Source organism: Gopherus flavomarginatus, chromosome 20 (assembly GCF_025201925.1).
Source record: "Gopherus flavomarginatus isolate rGopFla2 chromosome 20, rGopFla2.mat.asm, whole genome shotgun sequence".
Taxonomy (NCBI): Eukaryota; Metazoa; Chordata; order Testudines; family Testudinidae; genus Gopherus; species Gopherus flavomarginatus.
In genome coordinates, this window is record NC_066636.1 from 23893515 (window position 1) to 23916060 (window position 22546).

Sequence of the window (22546 nt, forward strand, 5' to 3'; positions counted from 1 at the left end):
AGAGGGGCTGCCCCTGGAACTCCCAGCTCCTGGGCTGCCTCCAGCCCCACACCATGCATTGCAGAAGGGCGTCAGGCAGGGAGCGGGATGCAGAGCTGGAGTCTTCCATTGAGAAACGGAAGGGCTCGGGCTCGAAGGGGTGCAGAGGGGGGGCAGAGCCTGCCAGCCAGGCAGAGAAAGCAGCTGTTGGTGCAGGCTGAGCCCGCCGCCCCCCCACCCGCCCCCAGCTCTGTCCAGCTGCCAGTTTCCCTTCTTAGGACATGGGCTGGGAGGCGAGGGCGGTGGGAAGGAGACGGGGGCCCGCGGCAGTCAGGCTTAGCGCACGCAGCAGGCAGGGGCACTCTGGCAGCAGCCTGCTCCCACCCACCAGTAAGTGCCAAACTACGGCTCCCAGGCAGACGGGCTGGGGGGACACTCAGGCTCGTGGGGTTTGGGGAAGGAAGGGCTCTCGCACGCCATGGGGTGACTGTGGCCAGTGGACTTGGGGGCGGGGGAGCACAGAGGTGGGCTCAGCTAATTGACAGGAACTGGGGGAGGCAGGCTGGCCAGGTGTTAGCTGGTGGGGCTGGAGGGGGGGTGGGGTGCTGCCCATGAGCCAGGGACCCACGGAGCTGGTGTGGGGCAGGGCCCATGGAGCGGTCGGGCCTGCTCCTGCTCCCATGTGAGGCAAAGCCATCACTGGCACCAATGGGGGCAGAACTTCAGCCTCATTTGGGGGGGATGGGAGCGGGTGTGTGGCGGGGCCAGGTCTGAGTTGGGGGCCAGTGGTGGCAGGAGGGCACCCCTCGCGAATGGGGCTGAGAGGAGGGTCGAGGGGGCTATGCTTGCAGCACGGGGAGGAAGAGGGATCCCCCGCTTTTACTCCCCTCGAGCCCCAGAGCGTTGGGTTGGGAGAGTGAACGGCACCTGGGGAACAAGCCCCGGCACCTGCCCACCCTGGCCCCTGGGGTAAGACTCCCAGCTGCTGCTGCCCACCCTCCCTGGCCCTGCCCTGGGGTATGACCGGCCCCAGCCCCTAGTGTACCCTCTGGCTGCCATAGCCAGCACTCCCTCCCCCCTGCACTGAGGGGGCCTTGTCTCTGGGGGGGCCATTCCCAGGGGCAGTTCCCACCCCACTCCGCTCCCACTCCTTTGCCCGGGGCCAGTCTCCAAAGGGTCTGAGACTGAGCTAGGGTTTTGCTGAGTTAATGCAAGCCACAGACTCAGGAGATGCCCCCCATGCACCCTGCCCCCCCAGCTCAGGTAGCTGCAGCCCCCTCCCTCCCACCCAGAGGGGGTGGTGCCCCCCCCAGCAGCTGCCCCACCCCTGCCCACACCGGGAGCTGCACCAGCCAAGGGGGCGAGTGGAAAAGCAGCCAGTGAATGAGCTCTGTGTTGGGCTGCAAACAGCTCCCCAGCCCAAAGGGGAGGCCAGGCCAGGTTGCCCTGGCCAGGGGACTTCCCAGCCCAGATGTGTGGGGAATGAGAGGCTCCATCCTGCCTGGCTCTGAGGGAGGATCGGCTCTGTACTTCCCCCCTATGGTACAGCACACCCAGATGGGGGTCAGCACCCCAGCCGCAGGCCCAGGGACCAGGGTCAATCCTGCAATGCAACTCCTAGTCCAGGGACTTGTCTTTAAAGCCCTTTGGGGAAGGTGTGTGGCCCAGCGAAATGCCAGCTGGCCGCCCGCACCCTGTCCGGCCATACCACGCCCCAAACAGGGCAGGGGTGCCGGGGGGGGGGTCTCCTGGGGCTGTCAGTCCAGACTGGGCCTGGAGGAGGGGGAACAGCAGGAGGAGAGAGAGGCAGCAGCAATCTCCTGCTCCCAGAAACCTGCTTTAGGTTTCACGGTGCTGCTACCCATCCCCGTGGTGTCGGAGCTGGGGTGGGAGCTATAGGTGGGAGGCTGCTGGGGACGAGGACATACGTGGCGGGGGCAGGTTATCGTTTTTTAAAAAGGTGCAACTAAATATTATTCCCATTTGGGCTGCGCCACCTCGTGCTTTGCTCGTCTGCTTCAACTCGAAGCTTTGTGAGGCAGGGGCCATGCTCCCGCTCTGCCCCCTGCCCAGCCAGGCCTCGGGTCTGTGCACTGTTGTCCTCCCCTGCTCAGCTGTGTGTCATAGACTCTACAGTACTAATGGAGATTCTTCCTTTATACAAGAGGCAGCGGCCCAGCTTAATGGGGCAGGAGGGCGCGAGCTGGCTGTCGAGGTGACGTTCTCAGGCACCGCTGGGGTGCTGGAAGTTTTTGAGGTTGTCTTATACTGCTAGAGATCCTGTCCGCTGCGGGGTCCCGGAGCACCGTACACAAAGGGTGGTGGGTGCCGAGGTGCCATGGGGCCGAGTGGGGTATAAATAGCCCTGCTTGCTAGTCGAGTGGATCAGAGAGAAGCGTTTCACCCAGCTGTGAAATGCAGCCACCTCTGCAGCAGCATGCAGGGGCGGTGCTGGCCAGGAAGAAGAATGTCGTGTGTGACTGAACCCGCAGGTGGGGACCCAGGATATGATTAGCTCCCAAATTAGTGTCTGCATCGGTGTTCAGGCCGGCCAGCCGGTTTCCACCTGGGGTCTTGTGCAACAGAGCCACGGGCTCAGGGACTCGGATTGTCTCCTTGGAAACAACAGCATCTCCTGCTGCACAGCGCCCCCTAGTGCCAGGCCGGGCCAGCACTGACAGCGAGGGGAGAGCGCCCTCTATGGACCCCCACTCCCTGCCACATAGCGCCCCCTAGTGCCACACCGGGCCAGCACTGACGGCGAGGGGAGAGCACCCCCTATGGACCCCCACTCCCTGCCGCACAGCACCCCCTAGTGCCAGGCCGGGCCAGCACTGACGGCGAGGGGAGAGCGCCCCCTATGGACCCCCACTCCCTGCCGCACAGCACCCCCTAGTGCCAGGTCGGGCCAGCACTGATGGCGACGAGAGAGCGCCCCCTACGGACCCCTACTCCCTGCCGCACAGCGCCCCCTAGCGCCATGTTGGACCAGCACAGACGGTGAGGGGAGAGCGCCCCCTATGGACCCCCACTCCCTGCTGCACAGCGCCCCCTAGCGCCAGGACAGGCCAGCACTGACAGCGAGGGGAGAGCGCCCCCTATGGACCCCCACTCCCTGCCGCACAGCGCCCCCTAGCGCCATGCCGGGCCAGCACTGACAGCGAGGGGAGAGCGCCCCCTACGGACCCCCAGCCCACTCCCTACCCCACAGCGCCCCCTAGTGCCAGGCCGGGCTAGCACTGACGGCGAGGGGAGAGCGCCCCCTATGGACCCCCACTCCCTGCCGCACAGCGCCCCCTAGTGCCAGGCCGGGCTAGCACTGACGGCGAGGGGAGAGCGCCCCCTATGGACCCCCACTCCCTGCTGCACAGCGCCCCCTAGCGCCAGGACAGGCCAGCACTGACGGCGAGGGGAGAGCGCCCCCTATGGAACCCCACTCCCTGTCACACAGTGCCCCCTAGCGCCAGGCCAGACCAGCACTGACGGCGAGGGGAGAGCGCCCCCTACGGACCCCCACTCCCTGCCGCACAGCACCCCCTAGCACCACTCCGGGCCAGCACTGATGGCGAGGGGAGAGCGCCCCCTATGGACCCCCACTCCCTGCCGCACAGCGCCCCCTAGCGCCACGCCGGGCCAGCACTGACGGCGAGGGGAGAGCGCCCCCTATGGACCCCACTGCCTGCCACACAGCGCCCCCTAGCGCCACGCCGGGCCAGCACTGACGGTGAGGGGAGAGCGCCCCCTATGGACCCCACTCCCTGCCGCACAGCGCCCCCTAGCGCCACGCCGGGCCAGCACTGACGGCGAGGGGAGAGCGCCCCCTATGGACCCCACTCCCTGCCGCACAGCGCCCCCTAGCGCCACGCCAGACCAGCACTGACGGTGAGGGAAGAGCGCCCCCTACAGACTCCCACTCCCTGCCGCGCAGCGCCCCTTAGGGCAGGTCTCCCTCCTGGGCTCTGTATTTGCAGCAGAGGGAGAGAGGGGAATCCCCTGCTTTTGCAGGTCTCGATCCCCAGAGCTTTGGGCTGGGAGGGTGGAAATGGCTCCCGCAGGGACGCTGGCCCCTGGGGCATGAGAACCCTGCCTCTGAGCATGAGATCAAGTATGGGGGCAGCCCCCAGGTATTAGAACTTGGGGCTCACCCTGCAGGTGGGTCTGGGGGCAGCCAGGGGGCATGTCCCCCTGGCAACACCCTTGTGCCCGCCCGGGCGGCGTTTCTCACAGGCTCTGAGTCTGTAACAGGAGCTGCGCTGAGCCCGCTCTATCAGCCGCGTTCCGGGCCAGGAATCTGGTTTCCTGGCTCCGCTGTTACTGCAGCAACCTTTCAAGCAGGGATTTTTTAATTTGACAAGGGGCCTTTATACAGATCTGCAGCGCTAGGCCGAGGGGGGCTCGGGTCCGTTACCTGATAGGGCCCCCCGCCATGCCACGCTGGCTCCCATTGTCCAGCAGGCGCTGCCAGGAGACACCCGATATCCGGGGCCTTATCAGCACCGGGGACAGAGTGAAAGCAGCAGGATGGGTTACAGGCGTCTGCGCCACCGCGGCTGGCACCGGTTCAGGAGCAAACATGCCAGAGTGTTCCACCGCACCGAGCCAAGGTACTGGAGTAACAACCCTGGGCCGTCTGGCGCAGCGACCCCACAAATACTGTAGTAATGCCAAGCCAAGGTACTGCAGTACCACTCGGACACAGTGCTGGAGTAACGGCTGGGCCGTCTGGCACAGCGACCCCGCAAATACTGTAGTAATGCCAAGCCAAGGTACTGGAGTACCACTCGGACACAGTGCTGAAGTAACAGGGCTGGGCCGTCTGGCACAGCAACCCTGCAAATACTGTAGTAATGCCAAGCCAAGGTACTGGAGTACCACTCGGACATAGCGCTGGAGTAACAGGGCTGGGCCGTCTGGCGCAGCAACCCCGCAAATACTGTAGTAATGCCAAGCCAAGGTACTGGAGTACCACTCGGACACAGTGCTGAAGTAACAGGGCTGGGCTGTCTGGTGCAGCGACCCCGCAAATACTGTAGTAATGCCAAGCCAAGGTACTGGAGTACCACTCGGACACAGTGCTGGAGTAACAGGGCTGGGCCGTCTGGCGCAGCAACCCCGCAAATACTGTAGTAATGCCAAGCCAAGGTACTGGAGTACCACTCGGACACAGTGCTGGAGTAACAGCCCTGGGCCGTCTGACGCAGCGACCCTGCAAATACTGTAGTAATGCCAAGCCAAGGTACTGGAGTACCACTCGGATACAGTGCTGGAGTAACAGGGCTGGGCCGTCTGGCGCAGCAACCCCGCAAATACTGTAGTAATGCCAAGTCAAGGTACTGGAGTACCACTCGGACATAGCACTGGAGTAACACAGTTGTGCTGGCTGCAGTAATGACCCCAAATACTGTCACAGCCCCAGCCTGCTGCAGTCCTGGGTCCCCAGTACTGGAGCACCATTGTGCTGGCCCCAGCGGCTGGGGGTTCGAGCTAGACAAATGCAGGCTGGAAATCAGGTGCCAGTCATTAACGTTGAGGGTCATTAGCCAGTGGGACAATTTACCAAGGGCTGGGGGGATTTTCCATCAGTGGCTGTCTTTGGGGTGTTTTCCTAAGGGCTCTGCTCTGGTTCCAGCAGGAATGAAGGCAGGGAAATCCTCTGACCTGGGCTACGCAGGAGGTCAGATGAGATTGTGGGGTCCCTTTGGGCCTGGGAATCTGAGCAGCTGCCGCTTCAGTCCCAGGGCATTGGTGGGGGAGACAGGGCCTGTTGTTGAGGCCCCACTGAGGAATGGGGTCAGTGGGATCGATGCAGCTGCCTGCGCCCCTCACAACTGTTAAACGGCCCCAGAGAGCTGAGGGGCTGCTCCCAGATTAGCCCCATGGATCCCCCTCACCCCTCAATTGGCCTTGGCTGGCGGAGGGGGGGTGGTCCTTCAGCATCAAATGTTGACTGATCTGTGCCCCAGTGGATTCTCTTCCGAGCACACGTTTATTGTCTTCTGGGCCCTACTGAAAATTCGAACCCCACGTTGGTGCCTCTCGGTGGGGCTGAGACGAGGCAGAGGGCGTGTGCACATGCAGGGAGAGGCGAGACACACGTAGCTCCGTGTGCGTGCATGCGCGTTACAGTCTGTGCAGCCCCTCACACAGACAGAGCTCCCCTGCTACAACCAGGCCCCTCTGCTGTCTCTGTCCCTTTAAATCAGGTGAGCACTGGACCAGCATGAGCTGTCCAGTCTCTAGTATCAGATCCTCCTGGAGGGAGGGGGGCTTGGCTCTTATTTAAAGTGACTGACCAGCCAACTCAGGCTCACTCTGCAAGAGCGTGGAGCCAGCTGGCTGTGTAGGGGAGCCCAGGGGCTGGGTGGCTATATGGGGGGGAGCCCAGGGGCTGGGTGGCTATATGGGGGGGAGCCCAGGGGCTGGGTGGCTATATAGTGGGGGCCCAGGTGAGCCCAGGGGCTGGGTGGCTCTACAGGAGTGAAGGGTTACTGCCAGTGATTCCCTGCAGAGGTGTCACCCCTGCTCTGATCCGGCCCCCTTTGCTCTGGTTGGGTCAGGGTTTTTCTAGGGGGGCTGGCAGCTGTCCTCCAGCTCTGGACACTGCCAGGCAGGTGGGGACCAATAGCCTTGGGTCAGAGCTCGCTTTGTGCGGGAGGTGGGGATGGGAGCAGCCAGAAGCGGTGGGGGGCTTCAATCCCATTTGCGCCACGGGCACCCTCTGACCCCTCCACTCCGCAAGGCCCCTGGCCTGGGGCAGGGGGCAGGGACAGGAAGGCCCCACCTGGGCAGGTCACTGCTGCCCCAAAAGTTTCCCTGGGGGACTGGCTGGCTGCAGGCCCTTGTTCATCCCTCCCCGCTCCCTCGCGTTGGCCTTTCTGCTACAGCAAACCCTGTGGCACAAGAATGGGGCTGACCCCCACGTGGCGTGGGGCAGGGGGGTCTCCTGGCCCAGTCCTGGCTTGTGGCTCTTTGGTGGCCTGGATCCCAGCCAGGTTCCCAGGTGTGCCCATCCCCAGAACCGCCACTGCTACTCAGCCCCACATTGGCAGCCTCTGTGAAGAGACCAGGGGCTGGCTGGGCCCCGCAGGCCGCTCTCTTCACCCATGGGTCCCTCCAGGCACGCTGGCAGGGTGGGGCTGTGCCCTTCCCCAGCCCCCCATCCACGCCACCCAGGCTCTGGGATCCTCAGCCCTTCGAGGTGCTTCTTGCAGAGCCGGCGCGATGGCCTCTGAGCTGGAGCGTGCCATGGAGGGGCTGATCACCGTCTTCCACAACTACTCAGGCAAGGAGGGCGACAAACGCAAGCTGAGCAAGAAGGAGCTGAAGGAGCTGCTGCAGACGGAGCTGGGCTGCTTCCTGGAGGTAGGGACCAGCCCGGGGGTGGAAGCAGGCAGGCCTAGGGGACTGCCCCAGGCACTGAGTGCCCCTGCCATTCCAGCACAGGGACCCCTGGGCCGTCGCTCCCCCACGGGTGCTTGGCTCCCCTCTCGTGGGTGGTTGCCAACGGTAGAGCTGTGCCAGGGCCCGGGGCAGGACGGCTGTGTCCTTGGGCTTGCACCGGAGAAGGATCCCACATGCCCGGGGCTGGGCTTCCAGCCCTGCCCAGGCTGACGGGTCTCTCTGGTATGAAGTTTCCCAACATTCCTCTCTAACCTCCTGGGCTCCTAATTGCTTCTCCTCCCCCACTTCAGCTCTAACCCTTCCCTCCCCCGCTGACCCCTGCCTTCTCCTCCTCTATCCAGGGCCAGGCAGATAGCTCATGCCTCCAGCTTCCCACTCACTCTCTGGCTTGTCCTGAGCACAGGACAAGGGCCTCTCACTGGGGATCCCCTCAGCCATCTGGGCCCCTTTCCTATCCCATAGGGGTGGCCCCACACGCTAACCCTGCCTCCCCCGGGGCTGTCTCTGCTGCAGACCCAGAAGGACACGGGCACTGTGGATGGCATCATGCAGGACCTGGATGAGAATGGTGACGGGGAGGTGGATTTCAAGGAGTACGTGGTGCTGGTGGCTGCTCTCACCGTGGCCTGCAACTCCTTCTTCTGGGAGGACACCTGAGCAGGGAGCCTGCACCGCCTGGAGCCCTCTAGAGCCGCACACCCCTCCACCCCCATTCTGAGCCAGCCGCCAGCATCTCCTCTAACCAGCAAGACAGAGCTACTCATTAAAGGCACCGAACTGACCCCAGTGTCCCGCCCTTTCCTCAGAGCCTGGGAGTGCTGCTGAGCAGCCTGGGGAGGGCACTCTGCTGCAGTGGGGCAAGGGGAGATTTGGGGTGCGGGGGAGCTCCTGCTCCCCAAGTCAACATTATCCCGAGTGTTAGAAAAGGGTGGAGGTCATGCTCTGGCCCATGGTGCTGGGCTCAGGGCCCTCAGCCTTGGGGGTTCCCTGGGGGAGGAACATGAGCCATCCATTTCCAGGAGAGTCGCCTCTCCGGCCATCAGCGAGACACACACCCCTTCCCACCGGGCCTCTCGGACCCTCCTCCTCTCACCCATGAGCCAAGCAACTGCCCCCGTCCCCAGGCCTTGTCCCTTTAGTTGCCCCCGCCTCTGGCAAGCTCTGGCGTAACCCAAGTGCCTCAGCCGGGATCACCGCAGAGGCTAGTTTGGCCCTTTCTCTTCCCACATTCATGCCCATTCGTAGCTGGCAGCACGTGGCACGGGGCCCAAAGCAGGAAAGGGAGGCAGGAGCCTGCTGGGAGGGAAACGGGGACACAAGGGGGATCGCTGGGAAAAGGGGCAGGAGAAACGTGAGTGACAGGTGGTGGCTGGACAGCCTCCTGCTGGGGTGGTAGGAAATCCACAAACACGGTGCTGGACCCATTCCCCAGGGGGAAGAACCTGTTCCTAGCTCCCTTCCCAAGAGCCGGGAGCGGCCAGGAGCCCAATAAACAGCCTCCTCTGATTGGTACCGGCTGAGCTGCACGCAGCGCAGGGGGCTAGCAGGGCTGACACTGAATGTCACAGACGGACAGCTCCGAAGCCGCCCACCCATTCTGTGGATTTGACGCTTCTCTGGGATGGTGCCAAAGCACTTTGCAAACTAGATACCGATGCTGCTGAGCTGCAGCCACCTCTGGGGTGGAGGGTGGTCATCTGTGCACAACGGTCAGGAACAGAGGGGGAGAGCCTTGACAAGAATTAGGCAGGCAGAAAGAATCTTTAGGAAGAATGCCCTGGCATCATTAATGTCTGTACAAAGCTGACAGGAGCTCAGCATTGACAAGCTCATCAGAGGCAACCAAACTGCGCAGAGACTGATGTGTCTGTGAGCAGAAAGCAAAAGGACTGGAGAGAATCGGGTTGGATTTGAACCTGTGAACCCAAAGAATCTGATGCTGAGCTCTGGCACCCCCTGTTCTTTGCCACAGGTTCTCATCTTCCCTTCCCACCCTTTGCAAAAGAAAAGCTCAAAGCCTGTGATGCAGAAAACGGCATTGAACCCCTAGCAGCAGATAATAAACTGATCTGTCACAGCCACAGAGACAAACCCACCACATTTCAAGGGAACACAAGTACTCAGTGGGATGTGAGAGTTCTCTGACAACAATGTAAGCTAGGAGTAAACCCACTGCAGTCAGTGGAGTTACGGAGCAGGAGAATCAGGCCCACTAAGCAAGAAAGAACGTGATAAGCCAGTCAAGAGCTTGTTTAAAACATCTTTTTTAATTGTTTTTCCACAGTGAAAGTGATATTAACTGTGATCCCCCAGGCAATGTTGCCAAGTACAGTGATTTTATCCAGGGGCGGCTCTAGACATTTCGTCGCCCCAAGCACGGCGGCATGCCACGGGGGGCGCTCTGCCGGTCGCTGGTCCCGCGACTCCGGTGTCCTCCGCAGGCATGCCGCCCGAAGGCTGGCTGGCTGGCTGGCTGGCTGGCTGCCTGCTGCCCTCTTGGAGACCGGCAGAGCACCCCCCTCGGCATGCCGCCCCAAGGATGCACTTGACATGCTGGGGCCTGGAGCCGCCCCTGATTTTATCATGAGCCTCCTAATATTTGATGTTTTTCTTAAAGTCCCGGCTCCTGGAGTTAGGAGATGGCAGGACGCTCTCAGCTTTCATTTACAGACAAAAATTCTTGGGGTTGCAGAGAGAAGCTAGAGAACGTGAATCAATGCAACCCTAAAGCAGCAAAATAGAAAGAACCTCACGTTGATTACGTTTTAAAATCTCGGCATTTTTAATCCACTCTCGGGATTTTTTGAGGGCTGACTCATGATTTTTGAAAGCTTGAGGTTGGTGCTAATGCTGCATGTGCAACACACAGGATATTCTTCACCACAGCCGCTCACTTCCGCGAATACAAAGCCACAAGGACAGTAGTGGGTGCATTCCCCCAGGAATGCACAAATCTTGATTAGAAACTGATGGTGCCACTGCCAGCTGAAGCAACGGAGCGCTGAACTCTTGCCCTCTGCAGTGCTGGTGCACATGTGGAGTAATTCAGTGGGGATCAACATCCATGGGAGTGAGCCTTATTTTCTTTTTCTTAGTTTTTACCATTTTGCTGCCAGTTTCACCCCCTTGGCAGGCCCAGAATGGTAAATGCCTTTGCAAGCTGAGACTTTCACCTGATGGTTGGCATCTCATGCACTACATTCGAAGCCTTCATTTTAAATAAACCCACGTCATTTTGAAGAAAACCTGCAAACCATGAATGGAGTGTAACTGATGCATCGACCTGTGCCTCTGCAGACAGCCTGAGCCAATAGCTCTGGGAGATAATCAGCTGTCCAGCTGACACAGAAGTTTTTTGGGGGGTTGTGTCAATGCTGCTAGCTGGTTTGCTGCTGAGCCGAGTAGGCTGGAGGAATTTCATTGTACAGATCTGTGTAATATCAACTGGACTTATTTTGATGTCATGAGCGGGCAGGGCTTGGGCCAAGGACTTCTGACCTCTGAGCCAGGTTGGGTGAAGGGCCACAATCATCTATCTGATCGATAACTCACAGGAAGTGCGGGCTTCATCCATGCAGTATGCTAATCATCCAACCCTGGGGGATCCACTTATGGGAGCCCGAGGGGGAGTTCAGTCCCCGAGGCCTCTGCTGATGGTCACTATCACCTGGGGTTGGGTCTGAACATGGACCTAGAGTGAGATCCTAACCCTGCCCCCCAACCCTCACACAGAAGCAGCCACGTGCTGGAATGGTTTTGGGGGCATGGCTGGACCTGCCACTCAGCAGGGTGCAGAGGCAGTTCTCCTAGCCCACCGCCCACCCTACAGGGGAACAACGGCTGCTAGGTTATCCCAGCCAGAGAGGGGAGCCCCCCATCCCCAGCTGCTTCCAGAGGAGTCAAACCCCAGGACTCCTACAAGTGGGCTCCCTCCACCCAGCCCAGGCCTCACAGCCTCCTGGGGCCACAATCCATGCCCCCCCTTCCAGCCCAGGGTACCCCCCCAACTGCACTAGGGCCCTGAGCTGCACCTCCTCAGGCCTGGGGCCCTGCCCTCTGCCCCAAGCCCCCCTATATCCCAACCTGCTGCCCCTACTCCAATACAAGGCTCTGCCCACAATGCCCCATATCCCAACCTGCCCCCCCCCCCATCCTGGGGCCCTCAACCCACACCCCCACTCAGATCCAAGGCTCCGCCCATGAGGCCCTGCCAGGCCCCGCCCACTGCACCAAGCCCCGCCCCCAACTGCCCGCTCCCGAAAAGGGAGTGGTCACATGGCTCAGCCCCCCCCGGGGGAGGGGAAGAGCGGGAGCGATCACGTGGTGCACGGCCCCTCGAGGGGAGAGAAGAGTCACGTGGGGGCGTTCTCGAGGCTGCGCAAAGCGAGGCGGCCGGTCGCCATTTTCCCCGGCTCGGCGCGCGGGGGGAGTAGGGAAGGAAGCGGCGGCCATTTTGTTTTCGGCGCTCGAGAGTGAGTGCAGCGGGGAGCGGGCGGAGGGGACGGAGCCCCACGGAGCCAGCCCCGCGCCCCACCCCCGCCCCGCCCGGAGTCCTGGTGACCGTCTGCTTCGGTGACAGAGGGGTCCCGGGGGGGGACCGGCTGAGGCGGGGTTACGGGGTGCTGTGATCACGGGGGGGGCCCGGCCACTCCTCCCGCGAGCGGGGCCCGGGCCGTGGGCCTGGGGAGATCAGCCCAGCAGAGCCCCCCCCGCTTGGGGCTAGCAGCCTTCCCGCCCTGCGAGCCGGGCGCGGGGCCGGGCCTCCCTGACCCCCTGCGAGCGGGGCCGGGCCTCCCTGACCCCCTGCGGGCCCGGCGTGGGCCTGGGAACCGGGGCTCGCGGGGCCGGGCCTCCCTGACCCCCTGCGAGCCGGGCGCGGGGCCGGGCCTCCCTGACCCCCCCGTTGCGAGCTGCCCGGTGCAGGGGGCTCCGCCGCTCCCCCCTTGCGCCTGGTCTCGGTGGCTCGCGGCGCTGCCGTGCTGGGACGAGCTCCCCGCATTAGGTGTGTGGCTAATAATAAAGCTGAATGGCTGGCGCGGGTCCGAGCCTCCCTCGGGGGCCGACATCTCTGCCGGGCTTGGGGCCCTGGCCGCGCAGGGGTTCCAGGGGCGCTAACTACATACCAGCTCCCTGCCCCCTGGGACGGGGATTGTTTGTTGGAGAACCACCCTGGGCTGTCTGAACTGGCTGTTCCGTCGCTGGGGTAGTGGGGCCGTCAGGGTCTGAGCGCATCCCCGATCTGAAAATGGAGCTAGCTGTACCCCCGCTCTCAAAGACTATCCCTGTCCAAGCAAGACGGACCTCACCAGTGGTTCTGACTGCTGGTGTGTTCGGCTGCAGCGTGGATGGGCCCATAACTACTCTGTAAACAGCAGGAATGTTGAATAAGGTCATAATATGTTTGGTGTGCAGATGCGGGGCACAGCCCCCTTCCCTGGGCCATCAGCCTAGTGCTTGGCACACCTCCTACCTGTGCTGTGCAGGGGCTGCTTGCAGAGGAGGGAGCATTGGTGTAGTTTGGCTAGGGTCTGACAACTGATGTCACAGTTCCAGCTGAGGTCATAACTTGGAGAGAGGAAATATTGCATCCAGAGCCTGAATGTCTAGTGCAGTGTTTCTCAAGCGGTGACCCCTTTCACAAAGCAACCCCCCCGTTATAAGTTAACACTTTTTAAAATATATTTAACACCATTATACATGCTGGAGGCAAAGCAGGGTTTGAGGTGGAGGCTAACAGCTTGTGATCCCCATGTAATAATCTCGCGGCCCCTTGAGGGGTCCCAACTCTCAGTTTGAGAACCCTCAGCCTAGTATATCAGAAACTGAATCCAGAATCAGAAAGATTAATTCCTACTGCTCTCCAGCTTAGAAAAACATAACCTCATTGAAACCAGCCAGTTAGAAATGATCTTCACCAGGCTGTTAATGGCATACGTAGGTGAGATCTTCACTGAAAGTGGAATTTAATGCCACAGAAACATTAATCTGACACACAGTTGAGAGATGAGATAGCATAACTCAACTAGTTTAGTGAAACTTACCTTTTAGGATGTTTTGTGATACTATGAAATGCCCTGCTAGCGCAGTCGCGTCACTGATTTACATGGTTCTTGGCTGTCTCCACACACACAAGTTTGGCATGGAAAATCTAGCCAAATAATTTCATGGGCTCAGTTCTTCTTACTAAATCTAGCTATTGTTTGTTTCAGACGATCGTGATCTGAAGATGGCTGCGCAGTCGGCACCGAAGGTTGTGCTAAAGAGCACCACCAAGATGTCTCTGAACGAGCGGTGAGGAAGCCAGCAGCAACTTCAGCTCATAAGAAATTTTTACTTAATTGTCACTGTGTCCAGTGTCCAAAACCGACATGGTTTCTGCCCTGTTTTAACCTAACTAAAAGAGAAGCAGGTGGCTATGCACCTCTGTCTTAAGCTGCAACAAATGTGGTACACGAGGTTAAAAGGGCAATTATTTTGGAGGATTTTGTCAGTAGCTGTTAATAGTAAACTATATGAGACGTAAATGTGGTGGGATGTCTTATTAAAAAAAGAGAAACCTCGCACCCTCCCTTTTTCTTCCACGTTTTTACATTTTATATAGTTGACCACTGCAGCGTGGTAGCATGTTACCGAAGCTGCAGAAGGCTTGCTGCTTTGTCCAAGGGAGACACACGCATGTGGTCTGGCCTGTAAGAGGCATGCCGCAGGCCACCAAACCAGCCCAGAGGCCCTTTAACAATGTTCTTGGGCCTTGTAAGAGGCAAATGCTTTGCTTCATCTCCATCACTTTCCTTTCTTGGCACTGCTTCTTTTTATTTCTTCTCTTAAAGAGCCCTCTGCTCTTTCATGCCATTAAGCTTTTGCAAATCTATAGTGATGAACTAACGGTGAAGCTTCTGTTCATATTTCACTTTCTCTCTAACTCACTCTCCAATTAAGTGTTAATATCATTAAGCCAAGGAGAAATGAAGCCGTTTATATGCAGTCCCTATTCCAGTGTTCACTGCAGTGAGCAGTAGTTTTAGCCAGTGCTTGTGATTTATGGCCAGGCCGGCAGATCGTTAGATACGGTACAGGGGAGTTACCTGCCTGTTAATTTTGTTAGTTCCAGCCAGACCACATTGAGCACTTTGTAGTGCTTAATTTCACTGTCATTTGTAGCTATTAGGATACTGTAGACACTGATTACTGGTGAGGAAGCCTACGTTCCTGGTGGTATGTTCACACCACATAATTTTTAAAGGCAGAAAATCCCTAATGCACCAAAGAAATTCTCAAATGCCAGCGAAATTGTAGTCTAAACGAATGCACTCATACGTTGGCATCTCTTATGGTGATAGAACTGTCCTCCTTATAAGTATTATGCCAGATCCTTGATTTTCTGTTGTCAGAGTGATGCGACTCATAAATATGCTTACTGCCCTCAAACTATTAAACAGTTTCCCCTCTAAACTATCTGTCTTGGCTTTTGCATTCAGATTTCAGTTTGCTTTCCTGTTCCGTTGTAATGTCTTCTCCTGTCTCTCATGGCCATTTCTGCTTGTTGCTTATTTTTCATAATTTCTTTCACCTTTAAAAGCAATAACTTAAAACTTTATCACTTTTGAATTACTATGTTGCACTTATCCAAATCTGCATTTCCTATTCTAGCACGTTTGTGGAAAACAAGGAATACATAACTCGCATATGACATGATCTAAGTGTGGCACTTTTTACATAAAGTTCATGGGATCTGGAGCTCCAGTCTTGAGAGCCATGAAATGCCATAAATGTTTGTAATAAAACTTTATTTAAACACCCATTTTGTTCGACCTTGAAGCTTTACTAATATGCTGAAGAACAAACAGCCGATGCCAGTGAATATTCGGGCTACCATGCAGCAGCAGCAGCAACTGGCCAGTGCCAGAAACAGAAGACTGGCCCAGCAGATGGAGAATAGACCTTCTGTTCAGGCTGCCTTGAAGCTTAAGCAGGTGAGAGAAAGTGTCCTATTGCACTGCAGACAGTTGATGATGCCTGTCAGCAGCTGGTGGCTTTTCAGGATATGAGAATTTTTCAAGATGTCGCTTGAAAGTAAGAGCTGAGAATGTTTGGAGGGACTTCAAGAGAATTTCAGATTGTCACTGCAGATAAGTAATGCTTTATAGGTTGTTAATTAATACTGTTTAGTTCAGTTAGTCTGTCATGTCTTCTGTTGGTTATTGTTTGTTTAAATCTCCTCCTTTGCTATTTTTCCAGAAGAGAGGACAACCTGAAATTTCACAGCTTTTTCCCTCTCCCCCACCTAAATGGTCTGATTCCAGTTTTCTGGATCTGCTGAATTCTTAATGCCTTAATCTAGCTGCTTTCGTATTGCAACATGTTAGCTCTTGTTCCCTGTTAGTGCCGCCTTATTTTTTTGAGGGGGCGGGGTCTGCATGTTTTTTCCCTTTGTTTTATGCTATTGCCAGCAGTTGTCTGAACAAGAACTACATGAACTAAAAATGAGTTATTGGTTTCTCATAAATTCTTGCTAAAATAACAAGAATCTTACTATTCCTGTTATCCACATAGACTGACCAGAGCTGTATGCTACTGAGCAGCCCAAAAGTTGGCTTCCATTTGAAGGTCCAGTGTGGAACAGCAGATCTGAGCACGGTGTATTCATACTGAGTTGTACATCACATTTAAATAGTACCTGTGCATTGCTCAGTGAATGGGGTCTGCTAGATGTGAGCCCTCGTTGATAAGATAGTGATTAGAATATGGGGCCCAAGAGGCAGTTAGCTATGTTACTGTGCCAAAGTGCTTCTTGTCAGAGTATCTCAAACTGAAGAAGGTAACGTGCTGTATAACTGTCTGTTAGTGCAGAGAGAGACTTGGAGAGTTTCTCTTGAAATTTGTGTATGTATGATCCATGGAAATAATTAAAACACAGGTCTGGAGGGTCCTGCTACACTGCTGTGTGCTAGCTTTAAATAGCAGTCCTGCATGACTCGAATACAGTAGTCATTACATATAATCCCAGACATCTTTGGGCACACTAGGAGAGAACTGTGGAAGGTTCCTGTTTGAGCGGCTTTGTCACATAACTACAATCTTTATCTGACTCTTGTGCTGGAGTTTGGTGTTCTTTTATTAAAAGGAATGTGACTGCATTGCACTCAGAGCCCAGGAGCCTGCTGTCCCTAAAATCAGAACCAGGTGCTAGTAAGAGAAACTTTGTCTGGAGCTTCTAAACAAAAGCTCTATATATGAATAATTTACGGTTTCCACAGAAAGGGTTTATAGTATAACTCATAAGGGCTTCACTGGTGATATGAAAGGATAGGCAAGTCTCATTTCCTAAAGTACGTTGTTCCCTTTGTTTGCGGAGTCAGTGAGTGGCTGAATCTGTGTGAGGAAATACAGACCCTTTCCCTTCACTTCACTGGCACTTGTTTCACTTTTTCATTGGAACCATGTGCACACATACACGCTATCTTTTAGGATTAAACACAGTTCTAGGTCTTGCACCGCAGTTCAAGATCAAAACGTATGTTGGGTTTGAGGTTCATGTTGGAACTTCTGATGGAAAAGAAGGTAGAGCATAGCTCCTTCTCAGTCAGCGTAGGTTACGGGGGTCCAGAGCTGCTGTAGAGTCCTAGAGTACAACCTGTCTCTAATGCCCTTTCTCATGTTGAGGAACTTGGGCTGCATTGAGGAGCATTATGGAAATGCGTACAAGTAAATCTCATGTGGAGATAGAGCCAGCAAATCAAGTGGAGCATTGCATACTAGGCCTGGTGGCCCGTATGGGTCACACCTCCTTATTAAAGATGACAGCTGCAATGTGTTCTTCTGGGAAAATTTGGGGACTCTAGTTTAATAGTGTTGGGTTGCTCTTCAGCAGTCATCACCAATTGACTTTGGAAAGTCTATTCGCTGGTACGTAGGGGAGCAGGGACTGTTCCTCTGGAGGAGCATCCTGTGAAGAATATTAGGGTCTTGTGCACCATTAGGGAGGCCACACAGTCACAGCTATGAACTTTCAAACTCACTACCCACCCCACTTCACTCAGGACAGCACCATTTCCCCTAATGCATGACCATCCCTTTCTGTGTTACACCAAGTGCCAGCCAGTGTGCTTCAGTGTCCTGTTCCAATTCAGATAGTACAGGGGGCAGGTTTGGTTGCACAGGTTAAAGAGTTGGGTGTTGTAGACCTGTTGTGGTTCATCTAAAAGCTGTTATACTGCCTAAAACTGTGAAATGCCTGAAATCTTACGATTGTACTCGAAGACAGCAGGTATCTAACATCATTCTAGCCCCTGCTGGCCTCTCTCCAGAGAAGTTGAGCGAAAGCAGCTTTAAAATTTGTTTGACACAAAGAACCAAATGTATGGTATAACGCAAACAAATCCCAAAATTAAGCCCAAAATATATTGGGCTGTGTGGTATAAACTAGGTCTAAGTGTTTCCTTAACTGCCTTGCGCTGAGTTATCGGTCATTTGAGAGGAGAAAACAATCTTGGTCTTAACTCTGAATTTCTTGGCTCTTGTGGTTTTTAATTTGGAGCTTAATGCAGTTGTTTTGGAGGGGGTGAATATTCCTGTTTGTGCTAGCTTATAAAGAAAAATATGGAAGGGTTTAGTCTCTGTGGATGTCTGGGGAAATCTAGACATAAGATTGTTCCAGAGAGATCACTGGATTTGAAACTTTGGGCATATAATTATCAGAGGCTGAGTGCACAAGTCTCTTGGCTGTAGACAATCTAACTTTTACTCTAGGCGTTTGCAGCAGGCTCATCACTAGTGCCTGAGCACCTTTCTCAAAGGGAAGGCTGCAGCTCACCTTGGGGATTAGATGTCTGTTTCACTTCTTAGCTGGGCTTATACTTGACAGACTGGCCCTCTCTAGACAAGATCTCTCTTGAGATGTAAATACTTTGCAGTGGGTCTTGGGCCCTGTATAGGTTCTGCTTCCTCCTTTGCTGGTGGAGGTATCTGCTTCCATCTGTGCCAGTTGCATGATAACTCCCTGATAGCTACATGACTTTCCTGTTTTTAAAAAAACTTTCATTCCAGAAGAGCTTAAAGCAGCGCCTAGGTAAAAGTAACATCCAGGCACGATTAGGCCGGCCAGCAGGACCCCTGGCTCGTGGAGCTGTTGGAGGACGAGGGCTACCTATGGGTCAGAGAGGTTTACCACGAGGAGCCATGCGTGGTGGACGTGGAGCGAGGGCGTTGCTGAGAGGAGGCATTCCCCTCAGAGGTGAGTGTATTAATATAGGAAATAAAATATCCCTGGGGGAGGATATTCAATGAGTTCTTGCTAAGTTTGACAGCTAGCTTCTTGTTTTGATTACCTGCTTGACTTTTTTTTCCTCACCCCATTAAAGGTCAGAGTTTACTTCGGGGAGGACGTGGCGTATCCCCTAGGATGGGCCTGAGAAGAGGTGGTGTTAGAGGTCGTGGTGGACCTGGGAGAGGTGGTCTAGGCAGAGGAGCCATGGGTCGTGGAGGAATTGGCGGCAGAGGTTAGTGTGCTGACGTCTGGGAAGGCATGAGGGTATTGTTTAGAGAAGAATCTGAAGCAACCTTTAACTTCCACCTTCTTGGTTAAAATATAATGTATATTAGCACCTGTGAAGTAGAATCTCCACCATAAAGATACACTTGCTTGATACTATGCTGTACACTGGATACAAACACGTTTTCATTTTCTGAACTGTTGGTTTTAGCAACATTTGTGCTGAAAGGCCAGACCCTAGTTGGTGTCATTGCTTCCCAGAGGGTTCTGGATAGCAGTGGTGAAACTGGCCAGAGTCTTGTCAGTATCACGCTCCTGCTCGGTGAGGCTTTGAGTAGTGGCAAAGGCACTGGTGCAATTTCTGTACAAACGACTCTGCATTGTTTCACTTTCCAATCAGGAATGAAGTGTAACCTTCACAACCATATGATGCACATTCCTTAAGTGAAAGTCTAAACTATGCAGAAACTAAGGGCTTAGGCCTCCACCCTCAACAGGGAAGTGTCCTACTTGCTGCTTAAGTGGAAATTTTTCAGGCCTTGGTTTTATTAGTTCACTGGGAGTTTGAAATGAAATCTGTTCCTTAAATACTCAGTCCTTTTCATAGTGCAAAGTATTAAATTTCAGCAGTCCACAAACGGGATTGGCAGTAGAACAAATGTAGGCTGCAATCGCAGCTGACCTAGTGGAATCATTAATGCCCAAACTAGAGAATTCTCAAATGGGACATCACAGCGATCAGAGCTCACTGAGCCACATGCTGTGGCTTTTTATTTTAGCAAAAGGCCCATTGGTTTCTTTGCAGCACCTGTGTTCCTAGATGCGGGGGCAAATGGCAGGTAAGAACCTACAACTTCCTTGCTTTTGTGACTTAATATTGGAGATTAAACATTATTTCCTTGTCTTCCTTGTAGAATCACATTAATTCAGTCCTAGTGGGTTCTAATGCCAAAACAGGTCCCTCAGAACTAGTTTGACACCTAATGTAAAATTGGTGGGATATGTGTCGAGCAAGCTTATTCCTAATTGTTAATGGCATTGCTGCTTTCTAAAGCTTGGTAGGAAGGGTGGTGGGGAATAAATGCTGATTATGCTTGGCTAGTAACTCTCTGATGCATCAAGGCACTAGTGTGTGTTAGGGATTAATGCCAGGCTAAAATGGTACCAAGCAATGTAAAGTGTACCATGGGGCTGCCCTATGGACCCTGCCTTGATGCTGATGGGCGCGCACAGCCCTGTACAAGACTGCAAATTCAAACACCATCTCAGGCAGTGGAGTCTTCGCTACTTTTAAAAGTACATACACTGTATGGAGTTCCAGCACTGTATGGGCTGCCACTGTCTCCTAGAGGGACAGAGGATCATTAGTGCTTTGATATGTAACAGGTATACAAAAAATAGGCCACACCAACTGTTGGGTCTGCTTGGGCTCAGCTGCAAAAAACATTCTTTGTTAGGTCTCGCTCAGTAATTCTAGATTACTGGCATTGCAATAGCAGGGTCTGGTGCAACACTAGATTATTTATACTTGTTCAAAGGAGAAAACTTCCTGTTTACTGTGACAAATAGTTTGTAACTTGCCCACAAGTAGGAAGTCATTAGTTCTCATACTACGTAAAGTAGACAAGTGTATTTAGAGTGCAGTAAACATATGTGGTGCTTTACAAAATGGGTTTAAAGAAAAGGTCTCCACTCTCAAGAGTTTTTGGTGTGATTCAGATAAACTTGCCTATAGCTCAGGGAAACATGAGAAGCTCTGTGAGAAGGAGACAGATGTAGGAAGGTTCATGAAAGTGGGTTTAAAGGAGGAAAAGAGGGTGCTTGTCACACCAGAGGAAGGAAAATATTCCATGCACAGGGTTGGGGGCAGCGTGGGAGGTAATAGGATATGGATATGGAAGAGTATAATGAGGTTGGAGGATGAACTGAGAGCAGAGATACTGTGGGGACACAGTTGTCCAGAGATTTTAACAGACACTTGATGCACAAGGAGAGAGACAACCAGGGGAGTGACTTGACTAAGGGGCTGATCTGGTCAGTAGCAGAAGCGGCACCATTGACCAGCAGCTGTCTCCATCTTGCACGTGGCTCTCTTGTATACCACGTAGTGTACAGAGTGCCACTCGGTGGTCTCTACATTGAGCACTGTTATGTACCTGAGTGGCTTCTTCAGTGGACTGCCCACCCAATTGTTGCCTTGCCTAGGTAGTATGGGATGGCGAGTTGAGGGTGCACGGGCAGCTGTAGCTAAACTCTCATCGGTGGGGTTAGGTCAGATCCTTAATGTTTGCTCCCTCTGTCCGAGTCTGGTGGTGCATTCCAGTTTGGTGTGTAACTGTAATCTTGTTTCACTGTAAGGTCGTGGCATGGCTGGCCGGGGAAGAGGGGGCTTCGGTGGTCGTGGCAGAGGCAGAGGACGAGGAAGAGGGTCTGCACGTCCTGCATTGACCAAGGAACAACTGGACAACCAATTAGATGCTTACATGTCTAAAACGAAAGGACACCTCGATGCTGAGCTAGATGCTTACATGGCTCAGACAGATCCAGAAACTAATGACTGAAGGTCCTTCTGATAGACTCTCATTGAAGTTAATGTGTATGTCAATGCCCATAAGCTAAAAATGGAAAAACCTGATTCATGCTGGAAGGACCTGCAGGAACAGGGGTGGCCCTGTTCTACCAAGAGATCAGATTTTAGTGTGTTTCTCTTACATTTTGATACTATATGTTGTATGAAACCTTTTTTGGATTGTTTTTTATAATTTTTCCTAACTACTCTGAACATGAATGTGACAGACGAGCTGCAGATACAGCTACTGACATCAGTGCAGGGGGGTGCTCAGCACGCCAGCCTGGCTGCGATGGCACACTAAGTTCCTTTGTGTTTATGAAGGGAAAATGCTGCATGTATGCCACAATCTGTGCATTTTTAGGTGAAGTGCTCCTTGGTGCGGAACACAAACTGGGGGATCACATGGTTATACGTGCCTCTTGCTCTTCATGCTTTGTTTCAGGGTAGGAGTTGATCCCATAGTGTGGCTAAAGGGTAAATATCCACATTTGCAGTTTTATTGTTGCAATAACTCATTTGAAGTAAACATACCAAAACGTCTCCCTCCAGGACTGCCTAATCAATTGAATTCAAGTTAAGAAAGACAGACATGTCAGTCTTTTATTTTGTACCAAAAGTTCATTCCCACTGGTTGCTAGCTAGAGAGGATTTTCCAGGTTTTTCAGATAAAATTTGAATTTATTTTGTATCATGTTTGAAGGGATGGCACTAATGGCTTCTGTGTACCAAAATCTAGAAAAAGAACTAGCTTCTGTTTTAAGGATCTTGAAACAAGCACATTTAATGATGCTTGAAAGAAAATCATGGGTAGAATAGTCTCTCCAAAATCCTGGGTCCAAAATTGGCTTTAACAACAAGTGCTGTTACCTTTCAGTGTAACCAAAACTGAATTTTCAATCCAGACCAACTTTGGTGGCTTCTGTGGTGCATTTAACCTAGGTTGGCTTTAGAAGTTGAGAAGGGGTTTGCCTTCCTCCCTATCCCCACCCCCTCCCCCGAAGATTTAAGTTCAGCCATCCTGTGAACTGTTCCAGTTTCAGTGGAATCTTGTATTTCTCGTTCGTTGTGACAAAGGAGAAACAATTATAAAAACAGTATGTGGA

The 22546-nt window shown here is 54.1% G+C and overlaps 2 protein-coding genes across 4 annotated transcripts; both read left to right on the plus strand.

The window, feature by feature from the left end:
• The first annotated feature begins 255 nt into the window (after positions 1 to 255).
• Positions 256 to 8161, plus strand: S100A1 (S100 calcium binding protein A1). Its single transcript, XM_050930722.1, has 3 exons — positions 256 to 369; positions 7191 to 7341; positions 7894 to 8161. Exons 2-3 carry the CDS (start codon positions 7201 to 7203, stop codon positions 8035 to 8037), a joined length of 285 nt encoding a protein of 94 aa, XP_050786679.1. The 5' UTR covers positions 256 to 369; positions 7191 to 7200; the 3' UTR covers positions 8038 to 8161.
• Positions 8162 to 11829: 3668 nt separating this feature from the next.
• Positions 11830 to 22546, plus strand: CHTOP (chromatin target of PRMT1). Of its 3 annotated transcripts, none has more exons than XM_050930720.1 (6): positions 11830 to 11852; positions 13590 to 13671; positions 15200 to 15353; positions 18430 to 18613; positions 18741 to 18878; positions 21230 to 22546. In XM_050930720.1, exons 2-6 carry the CDS (start codon positions 13607 to 13609, stop codon positions 21430 to 21432), a joined length of 744 nt encoding a protein of 247 aa, XP_050786677.1. In that variant the 5' UTR covers positions 11830 to 11852; positions 13590 to 13606; the 3' UTR covers positions 21433 to 22546. The 3 variants fall into 3 exon arrangements, with proteins under 3 accessions (XP_050786677.1, XP_050786675.1, XP_050786676.1); XM_050930718.1 differs by having other exon boundaries at positions 11831 to 11852; positions 18427 to 18613; XM_050930719.1 differs by lacking the exon at positions 11830 to 11852 and adding an exon at positions 11859 to 11952 and having other exon boundaries at positions 18427 to 18613.

Coding starts and splice junctions, on each gene's coding strand:
- S100A1 (XM_050930722.1), top strand. CDS start 7,201: ATGGCCTCTGAGCTGGAGCGTGCCATGGAGGGGCTGATCACCGTCTTC. Junction 7,342..7,893: donor AGCTGGGCTGCTTCCTGGAG/GTAGGGACCAGC, acceptor TCTCTGCTGCAG/ACCCAGAAGGACACGGGCAC.
- CHTOP (XM_050930718.1), top strand. CDS start 13,607: ATGGCTGCGCAGTCGGCACCGAAGGTTGTGCTAAAGAGCACCACCAAG. Junction 13,672..15,199: donor AAGATGTCTCTGAACGAGCG/GTGAGGAAGCCA, acceptor TCGACCTTGAAG/CTTTACTAATATGCTGAAGA. Junction 18,614..18,740: donor AGGAGGCATTCCCCTCAGAG/GTGAGTGTATTA, acceptor ACCCCATTAAAG/GTCAGAGTTTACTTCGGGGA.